Consider the following 12,133-nt stretch of genomic DNA (forward strand, 5'->3'; position numbering starts at 1 on the left):
TTGCATGTATTTGGATCCTTTTTTAACTTTCTGAAAAGGCATTTATTAAAAAAAAAAATTGATACAATATATATCAATCAAAATATTCAATCAGTTCCTACAACTTTTTCCCATTTTCGTCCAATAAGTCTTGCAATGGGTTGTCTTCTAATTTTTTTGGTCCTCCTGGCCGTTCTTTGTCATTGACACGCTTAAATCGTTGAAACCGAAACCGACACTAGGGATATGACGGAGCGACATCACCATAAGTTTCTAAAAGTGTCTGATGGGCTTTGGCAGCAGGTTTCTTCAAATCAAAAAAAAAAAAAAAAAAAAAAAAAAGAAGAAGAAAAAAAAAAAACAAGAAAGAAAGAAAGAAAGAAAAAGCAATGAATATCGAAAATGCAATCCGGAACGTTTCCTGATTGGGGTTTCTATACACTGAATAAATAATACTAAATGGAAAACTTTCAAAATGATAACAATAAAGAAGTAATAGCAAAATGGGTGAAACCCAAAACGACAGTCGTTTGTATAGATACTTCGCATGTTTACCAATAGATGTCGTTGACTAAACTACATGCAAACACTTAATAGTATATCTTTCTTGTAACACGGGGATGCAAACTCAAATGGTTATTGCTACATTCGACTTTTCTTAACTAAATAGGAAAAAGAAAAAGATGAAGTTTATAATATACATTGCATTTAATGCGTTATTTTCTTTTACTCAATTCATTTGCAAAGAGCGTAAGATCGGAAGGCCATTCTTTGTGTTTGCGACCAGTGTTTTATTTTAAAAGTGATTTTTTTATACGCCTGATAGATCTGAAAGTTTGTCTAATCATTTTCGAATTACCCTGTGTAGTACATCCGATCACTGCATTTGCGGAACCAGTTACTTTTTTTTTAATTGCATGAAACAAATCGATAGGATGGTGACGCTTACAGATTATTTTTGTGTTTATTACTTGATATGGTTTGGATTAAAATCTGAAATGCTTGATTGAGTGGATTTTTATGGCACAAGATTGTGGAAAGAATGTGCAGTGCAGCATTTAGCCCTTTCACTCGCCATTCAAGGCGGTGCCTCATTTTGAAGTTTGAATTTTTTATTAATTTTTTAATCAATTAAATTTTTTTAAATTTAAGTTGTTTAAAACGCCTGCAGAATGGTAAAAAAATGTAGATTAATTTTTCGCGCAAATTCCACTTAAAAAATTATATATATTTATTTTTGGAGTAATAAACAAATCTTTGTATTAGGTGAATAATTATGCATCGAATTACTTTTCCGAGTGTCAAGGGTTAAAATTTTTTCCTATTGTAATTAGAGCAAAAGTCAAATAATAGAAATAAAACTTATAACATTTAAACAACCGGCTGAACGGGAAAGTTATAATTCGATGGTAAATAAAAAGATGCTAACAGACTTTTCTTGAATGCTATCATTTGTGTTGTGACTTATGGCACTTTACAAGCCCACTGACAGTTAGTTATCTGGCAGCGATTTAAACCGAGTGGGCGTCTCATGTTTTTGTTTTTTTTGTAGCGCCAATTAGGGTCAAGCGTACAACATAGCTACTTCATGCATCATATTCGCTTGTACAACCCATTTTTACAGGGGGGCACATTCACACACCTCACAGATAGAACACAGAAGAAGAACAACCATGCCCGAACCAGGACTCGAACCTGGGACGCTCAAATCACGGGGAAGACTTACTACCATTATGCCAGGACGCCGGCACGCTGTCATTTTCTTGATTTTTAATTTTTAGGCAAGAAATGGGTGGCTGCAATGGCCTGGTAGTAAGGTCTCAGGTTCGAGATATGATTCTATTGTCGTGTAAGCGGGTTCGATGCATTCCAAATTTCCTCAAGCTGGTGTGGTGCAGAAGCTTGGAGTGGAGGTGCCAGCTCAGGTGTCGTCCTCATCATCTGATTGCCTCAAAATTCCGAAGTCTGTCCCAATATATCTCTTTCCTGGTATTGATTTAAAAATGGGACGTTGATATAACTAAACTTTTCACGGACTTGTTCCAATATTTGATGCAGATTTAATTTTAGTTATCAAGATGACAGTAAATCGAATCTCACTTTTCTGCCTTGTATTTTTTAGTTATCATAATAAAGTGAACACAAACCGACAGTTGGGCTTTGCATTTTCGAATTTCATCCAAAAGTTGTCCTCAGATTTATCAAAGTCTTCATGCCAGATGTCACTCTTCCACCTCATATCATGTTCATGAAAAAATCGGTTAATGGGCGTTTTTTCGAATTTCGATGTTCACATTTATCTCGAGGACGAATTTATTTATAGTTTCAATACATTATAAAATTCGATTGCAAGAAAGTGAGAAGGGCGGGTCTTCGTTTAAATGGGAAATGACACTAAGCATAAGAAAAAAAGAAAAGAAAAAAAAATGTTTTGAAAATTAAATTATCATGATTTGCAACAAAAAGGAATTCGAATTGAATCGATCTCTTGCTGCTGATTGTTACGAGTAGCTAAACTGAGTTTGCGATTTCTAATTTTGTATTCAAAGAAGAGTTCGATTGATCTTTCATGGGAATCTCAAGATATTATTTTTTATTGAAAAATAACTCATAAATGTTTATATCCAACCAAAGCATTTAGTACTTTTAAAACTGCTATAAAAATGCACATTACATGACGGGGAGTTAACGTATTTTGTTTATATCCTCTCTTTTTCTGCGGAGTAACGATTTTACGATAAATGTATTTCTTTTATATCAGTTTATTTTATATGATATTGAGTGAAAAACATTCGGGGATGGATCATATTGATTTGAATAAATCACGTTTTGTTTATTCAGAGAGTATTGGTCATCTATTCCATGAAAGGTTTTCTTTTCATTTTGAAATTTTTTTTCCTTTTTTTCAAATTAGACACAGAGTTCCAAATAGAAAAAAATGTTTTTTAATGTTGCTATAGTTAACGTGAAAATAATAAAAATCTAAATTCTTATTAGTTATATTTCGAAAATTATTCCTGAACGTTTCAAACAAGATTCTCTTTTGCGACAGTAACTGGCCGTTATTTCGAGGAAGATAACTCAAAGGACTCGTTTCTCTCTAGACGGCTTTTGATTGGTCTAAAATAATGCAATTAAGAACTTCATAATTCGATGGATTTTGTTCATAAAAAATGGAACAGTCTTGTTAAAAATTAATTTTATAAAATATCATTAATGGAATCAGGGGATTGTATTAAATGTCAGATCTCAGGTTCTTTGCAGTACATTTATTCATTGCAAAAGTATAATTCTGTACTTCATTTGGGGCATACTGGCTGCTGGATCTATATGATTTAACGATTTAAAAATGATTTATAAAGTACGATCGGCGAAGACAGTATAATGCTTTGCCAAAGTTAAAATGTGATAAAGAATACTCGAGAGGTTCTGTTTCGATTTGAAAGGCATGCCTAATAAGGAATATCTTGAAAAGAGAGTAAACACCCTGATTGAATTCATGAGTCGGTCTTTCAATTCAAAGGACGTGGAGTCCGGAAATTTTCACATCCTTTCAACTGCGCTGTGATTGAAAATAGACAGATAATTTAAATGAGTTGTCCTGTCATGATAACGCCTGCTTTTGTGCTGAAAGTTTTTCCTTTGTCAGTTGGAGGCCTCATAAATATTTTACTAAATATGACTCATAGGTCTGTATAAAAATATAAGATGAGTAATTCATCAGAACATTTATTGACTTATATTGCCTAAAGTAATATTCTTTACTTCACGGACACAATTTCTCCCACTAAATGTATATACCTGATACTAATTGTTTAAAAATTAGGAATTGTTTACATATATATATATATTATATTTATTTTATTTTCTCCAGACACGTGCTGAAAATGGTACTTTTCTACACTTTACACTCGGTCAGTTATAAGACGATCAGTAGGCAGCGCATGCACAGAAAAGCTGAAAAATGCTGTTCGGTTCTTAGCAAGTACTTGTCCCGCCGGGACAACAACATGCCGCTGCATTGTAGTTTTTTCTTACTGCGCATGCGTTTGTAGAATTTCACAGTTTTTTTCTGGAGTGAAAAAACGGATCACTTATCATAAGTTAATTCAGATATTTTTTGTTCTTTGTTCCTTCTGATGCGAGTTTTTTTTTTTTTTTTTTCATTTTATTTGCATTTTTTTTATAGTTTCCCAAATTTAAGCATGTTGACCTTTATTTTTATTTTATCGTGTTTCTTTGTGTAAATATCCATCATTTTAATACGATACGCAGTGAAAAATTTTCTGGGACACCAAAACGGCAATGTATAGCCAAGCATAGAATGCCTAAATCAATCCTATGAAATCGTTGCAAATATAATTCGGTCCCTTTCTGTGCCTGCGTGGCATTTTCTGTTCATGGCATTATTCAGTCTCCAGCCAATTTTAACCTACTTTTTGCTTGGATGAACGATTTTAAAGTGTCAGTATTCCATTGGTGGGGCATGGAGTGATTGTGAATGCCTTTTTTTTATATTATAAATATACTGAAAGGTAGAACCGCTCTTTCCCTGACAAAAGGCAGCGCAAAGTGGCCAATGCATGAGATGTAAACAATATTTTAAAGAAATTAAATTGCAAGAAAAAAAATCATAAGTGAAGATAAGTTTTAAATGTATCTGAAAGTTCCGATTTGCTTAAAATATATCCGTTGGCCTTTGTGATATTGTTTTGACTTGAATATTTTGTACAAAAAGAATTTGTTTCTGCATTTTACAACACTAATATAGGAAGAAAAAAAACTTCTTTTTTTAATACCGCTGTAGCAATGACACTGCATAACCGCGCGACATATAACGCCTAAACATTCATCTGAACTCTGTCATTTGATCAAAAGAAACGGATTTGAAAAGCTCAGGCAGCCTTACCCATTTAAGCCTTCTAGGCGTGATTCAACGACCGGAATGACAGAAAGCTCACAAGCTGTTACCTTAGCAACCATGTTGTGTTTTAAACGCAAATTGCGCCTTCTTCTATTTGTATCCATCTCGGTGGTTTTCCCATTCCTAAAAATGTCGCACATTTCGATTTCAACGATCAATAATTTCGGCCACTTTGCATTCGTCGCTGGATGCGTGCTGGCATGATCCCCTGCGTATCATGGATATAGCCACTTCCCTCTGCTTCTTGCGCTTTTCTGTGTTTGTAGATGGTGAGTAAAGTACATTTCTTTCATTCGAACCCGCGGAAGGGTTATCTTGTTCAATACGTATCTATTGCTTTGTTTTACAGTCACTGTGAACCGTGCTTTATTGTATAGTAAAAGAGAATTGGAATTTTTTTCCTACAAGGAAAGTTCCAACAATTACAAAAGATTTCTCAGACCAAATGTAATTGAATTCAAACCATTTAATTTAATTTATTTTCAGATTTAATTTGTTTAGATTAAAATTTTATCCAGCGCAGGGTTCTATATTTTAACCTTCCGAATATTAAGCCCATGTGGGGACAATGGGGGTGGGTGGGATACATTTAAAAAAATGTATGTTAAAATTATGTCTATGGATTTCGTAACAATATCCTTTTTCATAATTTTGTCAACGGAATGATTTTTTTTTTAATTTGTAAAAGTTGCGAAAACAAGCTGGCTTTATCCACAAATTGTCCCAAATATTAAAAGAAGTGAGTAAAATTATTTGTAAAAGCCTTAAAACTAGTGTTATTTTCTGTAAAAAGTAATTATAATGTTTCACTACTGTTATTTTTATTTTTTATTTGCTTGATCTTCGGTAAAGTTTTGGTTACTCATAGTATTGTGAAAATTATATTTTACTATTTGCAATAAATGTTGATTACCAGTATTATATCATTTTTACTTTTCCTTATATGAAGTATATAAAAAGTATTGTATTCGTCAAATAATTCAGACTTGACAGTTGACAAATCGCCACGTTTAAGACCCCTCCCCCCACTGAGTTCGAAAAACTCATTTTTGGAAAATGCCTGTCTGAGAAAAAAATAATTCAGAATCGTTTTGAACTATATGTCTGAAATGTGGCATACTGCCTTTACATCAAATATGTCTCACATTTTGAGAAAAATCCATTAAGAGGAAGTCTGTTTGCATGCGAGTTAGCATGATAACTACAAGACGAAGAGGTAATAACAACAGCATAATTCGTGTGTGTGTTCTGCGCATAGATAAAATTCGATGCACAGACTTAACACCTGTAAAATTTTTGGCCAAATCGAACAAGAGGTTGATCGTCTGTTGATCTGTATCTGTGTCAAATTTTTGAAGCATGTAAACGGGACGCCTTAGAAACGCAACGGTTTAAGTGTATTAAATTTGGTATGTGATTTTGTGACTACAATTATCGTTCAGTGCTAAATTTTGGTTTCAGTCGGGGAAGGGGAAGAGAACGCATCTGAAACACAAATTCGATATTTGGATGCTATTCATCGCTAAAAATTCGCCAAGGATTACGCGATAGATTCGGTAAAAATGGCAAATCCCGGCCAAAGGTAAATATTCTGCAACTATTGTACGTCAAGGTGTAACACTTTTATCAGACAGTGCACAAAAAAGTTTTGGAAAGAACACTCCCGCTTGTTTTATCTAAACATTGCAAATGTCTGTGGCATTTCAGTAATATTTTCAGCTTAATACTACGAGGATTAACAGATGTCATATTTCAAATAAACTGGAAAGTGTTCTCATCTCGACTCACTTCGTGTGCTGTCGTAGCATGACATACCTTGTGCCTCGTAGTATAGTGGGGGGAAAAAACAAGAACGAATGGAACTTAGGTGCTTCCCTTTTAAACTGAGACAGATCCACACTTGTGGTTGCAAGTGCAAGCGCTAAGCGAATTTTATTTACAGGTACTTGCCGGTTACAACCAAAAAGTGCCAAGAAAAAATCTCGCCTATTCGGCGATTTCAATCGTCAAACTACCCAGCATGTGATTCACACGTTCAACATTTTTCATAATAAATAATAACGAACTTTATAATTTGGGGCAATTTTTTCTCGGTACTTTTTGGCTGCGGTTGAAACCGACCGGCACTATTCCATATGTCTATAGACCTATTTCCATATGTCCATAGACCTATTTTCATATGTCTTTTTGACCTTCAGGGGCTCACCTACTATAAGTGAGTACGGGTGTCCCAATCCCGAGGTTCCCAGGGATCTTTACTCCTTTTATGCTTATTCTACCCTACGCCTTCTGCTTTTTGCTGTGTTTTTCCTTCCCTCTACGGCAGGTGAGGGAGCTCACCATGAGAAGCTGTCGCCGCTCTGTTTGCTTCTTGCTTCTCATGGACAGCCAAAAGCCCCACGTGTTTGCCGTGCGTGGTGACCCATTAGGTGGTACATTTCGGTCCCCGGTGTATCAATCGGCTGGTATCCCAGCCATTTGTCTGGTCTGCTCAAGGGGTTCAAGCGAAGGGGTCACCTTCTGGAGCTCTGCGTTAAGGGTGGTAGACGTTCCTGGAAGTGGCCCTTAGCGTATAGGTTCCGGCTAGCGCCAGGGTGGACACTGAGGCTGGGAATTCCCAGAGCCAGCAATTGCCTTCCCTAGTTGGGCTCCGTGGTGGGCGGTGCCGTCGGTTCCCGAATTTGAATTCCTCTTTCTATGGGCTTTTTCTCAAACGTCACTGAAGCAACATCAAACTGTCGTTATTTTATTATGCATACTGATGAAACTTTCCATGTGCTTTCTCCATTCTTTGTACATAAATTGATTCTATCTACCATTGGTGAAGTATCAGATATTAAGAAAATGCGTTCTGGTGATCTCCTTATTCAAACGAAATCCAAAAAGCAGGCAGATATTCTGAGTAAACTAACTACCTTAGGTTCATGGCCAATAAAAGTATCTCTTCACAAGACATTGAATTTCTCACGGGTGGTTGTCTCGGAATAATCTCTTGTACAACACTCTGATACAGAATTAGTGGAAGAATTACGATCCCAGGGGGTCTGCGCCGCTCGTCGCATTCATGTTCGACGTGACGGACGATTAATTCCCACAAAGCATGTTGTTCTTACATTTGAAACACCTGTTCTACCAAAATTCATACGTGCTGGATATTTGCGGTTTAACATTCGTCCATACATACCTAATTCTCTGAGATGTTACCAGTGTCAGGGGTATGGTCACTCCCGGCAATCATGTCGTGGTAAAATGGTATGTGGTAAATGTTCTTCATTGGATCATGAAACTAATACATGCGAGTCAGAAATATTGAAATGCCCTGACTGTGCATGCGCTCATGCAGCATCTTCTAAATTTTGCCCTAAATGGCAAATGGAGGAAGAAATCCTAGTCATTAAAATAAAAAACAACATAACCTTTAAAGAAGCCCGCCAAATAGTCAATGATAGAATGCCTAAGTCTGGTGTATCGTATTCCTCTCTTTTGAAATCGAAACCAGAAAACACTAATGTCGGTTCAACTCAAACCGAAGAATTATTGACGAAAATTGTTTGCCCTCCCCTCAAAAAATTACAACCTTTAAAAGCCAATGTAACACAGACGAAAAAACTTCCAACTAAAACTGACTATTATGCATCTACACTTGGAACGCCTGAAGATGCTAGTTCCAGTTGTACTTCACCTGTTGCGGCTGTTGCTCTACATACAGACCCTGAAGCATGCAGTAATAATAAACCGACGGAAGAACTCCGGAAAAAATTAAAATCTTCTGGTATTAGCAATCTACTTCCGTCTGAAGAACTTTTATCTATTAACCCATCCTCTTCAGACCTATCTGAAATGGATATGGAACCTTCTACGCAGCTCGATGATGTTACTGCAGGCAAAGTTAAGAAAAAATCTCAACGTAAACGCTGATTTTATGGCCACACTTATTTCATGGAACTGTCGTGGCTTTCGCAATAAATTGCACCAAATCAAGGACTTTATTAACAATTTTCACCCTGTCTGCATGGCATTTCAAGAGACATACTTAAAATCAAGCGACCCAGCTAAAATTAAACGTTATAGTTTAATTCGAAAAGATGGTAACTCTGATAGAGCATCGGGAGGTGTTGCTCTCCTCGTCTCTCATGACCACCCCACATCTGTAATCCCACTTCACACACAACTGCAAGCGGTTGCGATTCGTTCTGCGATTCCGCGCTTAATTACTGTTTGTTCTCTGTACTTGCCTCCTAATTCCGCCATTGATAAACATGAACTTGATAGATTAGTTTCTGAATTGCCAGCGCCGTTCATAATAATAAGTGATTTTAACGCTCATAGTCCTGTTTGGGGTATTAATAGCACGAATCCTCGTGGAAGACGAATTGAGGAATTTATTTCTGATCACTCTCTTTGTCTTTTGAATAATGGTGACCATACCCACTTTCATTTGGGTAGTAAAACTTTCCATTGTTTAGATCTTGCTATCTGTTCAGCCCCTATTGCTCCGTTTTTCACTTTTCGAGTGGGGAATGTCTTATGTGAAAGTGATCATTTCCCAATTTTCCTCACTCAAGTTAATATACCTGTCATAGTACCGCAACGACATAAACGTTATATTTTTGATAAAGCTGATTGGACGAGTTTCACTAGCAGAGCCAAAATATCAAAGGATATGGTGGAACATCCAGACCTTGATATTGTTGTCGATAATGTGACTTCTTCAATACTCAGAGCAGCAGATGAAACAATTCCGAAATCTGGCACTGCTGTCCCTAAATTTCGGAAACCTTGGTGGAATAGACAATGCACAGAAACGCGCAGGAATCAACAAATTGCATGGAATAAGTTCCGAAGACGGCCATCTACGAAAATTTTTATTTTATTTCAAAAAGCTAAAGCTATAGCTAGACGTACTCGGCGCCAAGCCCAATGGAACTCCTGAATTAAACTTACATCCAATATTAATTCTTCTGTATCAGTGACAGAAATGTGGAATCTAGTAAAAAAGGCGAGTGGAATTTATTCTGAATATCCTGTATCATATTTAAAAGTGAAGGATCAGGAAATTTGTGACTTACAGGAAATGACTAATATTTTAGCAGAAACATTTGCATCTGTAAGCGCAGCACAAAACTATACAGAACCATTTCTGTCACATAAGAACACAACAGAAAAAATTCCCCTTCGATTTCGCACAAAAAAGATTCTCACATATAACGTCGATCTGACCATAGAAGAATTACGTAAATCATTGTCCACAACTAAGCAAACTTCACCAGGTCCTGATGGCATCACTTATTCTATGATCTCGCATCTGGCAGATGACTATCTTGGCAACATTCTATACATGTTTAATAGAATATGGAAAGAGCATTATTTTCCATCAAAATGGAAATATGCCACCGTCATTCCAATACTGAAGCCTAATAAAGATCCTTTAGATCCTCTTAATTACCGTCCAATTGCACTGACCAGCTACATGTGCAAATTCCTTGAAAAGATTGTAAATGCGCGTTTAACCTATATTTTGGAAAAAAAAGGATGTATTTCACCATTTCAGAGCGGTTTCCGTAAAGGCCGCTGTACAACAGATAATCTGATTTTTATTAGAAAGTGCCATTCGTACAGCCTTTCTCAGACGCCACCATCTGGTTCCAATTTTTTTCGACATAGAGAAGGCTTATGATAGAGCATGGCGATATGGAATTTTGAAAGACCTATTTGAGCTGGATTTTCGTGGACATTTGCCTATGTTTATACAAAACTTTTTAGAGCATCGTTATTTTAGAGTTAGACTGGGAAATACTTATTCTGATGTTTATTGCCAAGAAGAGGGCGTTCCTCAGGACTCAGTTTTAAGTGTAACCCTATTTATTTTTAAAATTAATAATATTTTATCAGTTTTACCTTCATGCATACAAAGATCACTTTATGTGGACGATCTTCAGATATCTTGTTCTGGTAGAGATATGAGATTTATTGAAAGACAGCTGCATACAACAATCAATAATATGATAGTTTGGACAAATAAAAACGGTTTCACCTTTTCTGCTCAAAAAACCTTTGGTGTTCATTTCTGTAGAAGATTGTTACATCCAGATCCGGAATTATTTATTCAAGACACACATTTAATTATGCAGAATGAATGCAAGTTCCTTGGGGTAATTTTTGACAAAAAAGGGACTTTCCTTCCCCATATCACATATTTGAGGAAGGCGTGTCTCAAGTCTCTAAATATTTTAAGAGTTCTCTCAAACACTGCTTGGGGCGCTGATCGCACTTGCTTACTACGCGTATATAGAAGCGTCATACGTTCAAAACTGGATTATGGGTGCATCGTTTACGGATCCACGCGACTTTCATACCTTTCACGGCTTAATTATATCCACCATCAGGCTTTAAGATTATGCTCAGGCTCTTTCCGCACCTCTCCAGAAATGAGTTTGTATGTGGAAAATTTTGAGCTATCTTTGACTCGCAGAACATACATGCTTTCTTTTGTTATTATTTTCGAGTTTTATCAACCGAAAATAACCCTTTGAGGAAAATATTTTTGGATCACAGCACGGATAGGCTATTCAATAACCGGCCTTCATGTATACCTCCTTTGGGACTACGAATTCGCCGATTACTTCTAGATGAATTTCAGACTCTTGATGTCAGCAATAGTAATTCATTTGTGACTCCCCCTTGAATCTGCAATAACATCACCTACCTGAATCCTTTTAAGAATCTATACAAAGGATATTTTCTACATATTTTCTTTTCCCACAGACAATTATTTCATGATTATCTACCCATTTATACAGATGGCTCTAAATCTGATACAGATACTGGTTGCGCTTTTGTTTGTGAGAATGACATTATAAGTTATAAACTTCATGATTTCACCTCTGTTTTTAACTCTGAATTGACAGCATTGTATATGGCACTAAAATATCTTTCTGAAAAAAGTCCAGTAAAAGCTATTATTTACTCTGATTCTTTGAGTGCTTTGGAATCCTTGAATGGTGGTTAGAATTCTCATAGTCTTACACGGGAAATCAAGCGTTTGCAATCCCATCTGCATAGGAGAGGCTTTAGAATTTTATTTTCATGGATACCAGCGCATGTCGGCATAACAGGTAATGAACAGGCAGATACTGCAGCTAAATTTGCTACTACATATCGCCCGCAGCCTCTTCATTACACTGATATCAAGAGCACACTACGTAAGTGGATGCTGAAGACTTGGCAAAA

At 36.3% G+C, this 12,133-nt stretch overlaps 1 protein-coding gene across 1 annotated transcript in view; it reads left to right on the forward strand.

Moving 5' to 3' along the window:
- The first annotated feature begins 5,097 nt into the window (after positions 1–5,097).
- LOC129961810 (transmembrane protein 272-like) overlaps positions 5,098–12,133 on the forward strand; it is a 29,000-nt gene continuing 21,964 nt past the window's right edge. The window contains exon 1 of the mRNA XM_056075388.1: positions 5,098–5,172. Coding sequence (XP_055931363.1) covers positions 5,170–5,172 — 3 coding nt within the window. The 5' untranslated portion in view covers positions 5,098–5,169. The remainder of the gene's footprint in view (positions 5,173–12,133) is intronic.

This window comes from Argiope bruennichi, chromosome 2, assembly GCF_947563725.1.
Source record: "Argiope bruennichi chromosome 2, qqArgBrue1.1, whole genome shotgun sequence".
In the NCBI taxonomy this organism is placed as follows: Eukaryota; Metazoa; Arthropoda; class Arachnida; order Araneae; family Araneidae; genus Argiope; species Argiope bruennichi.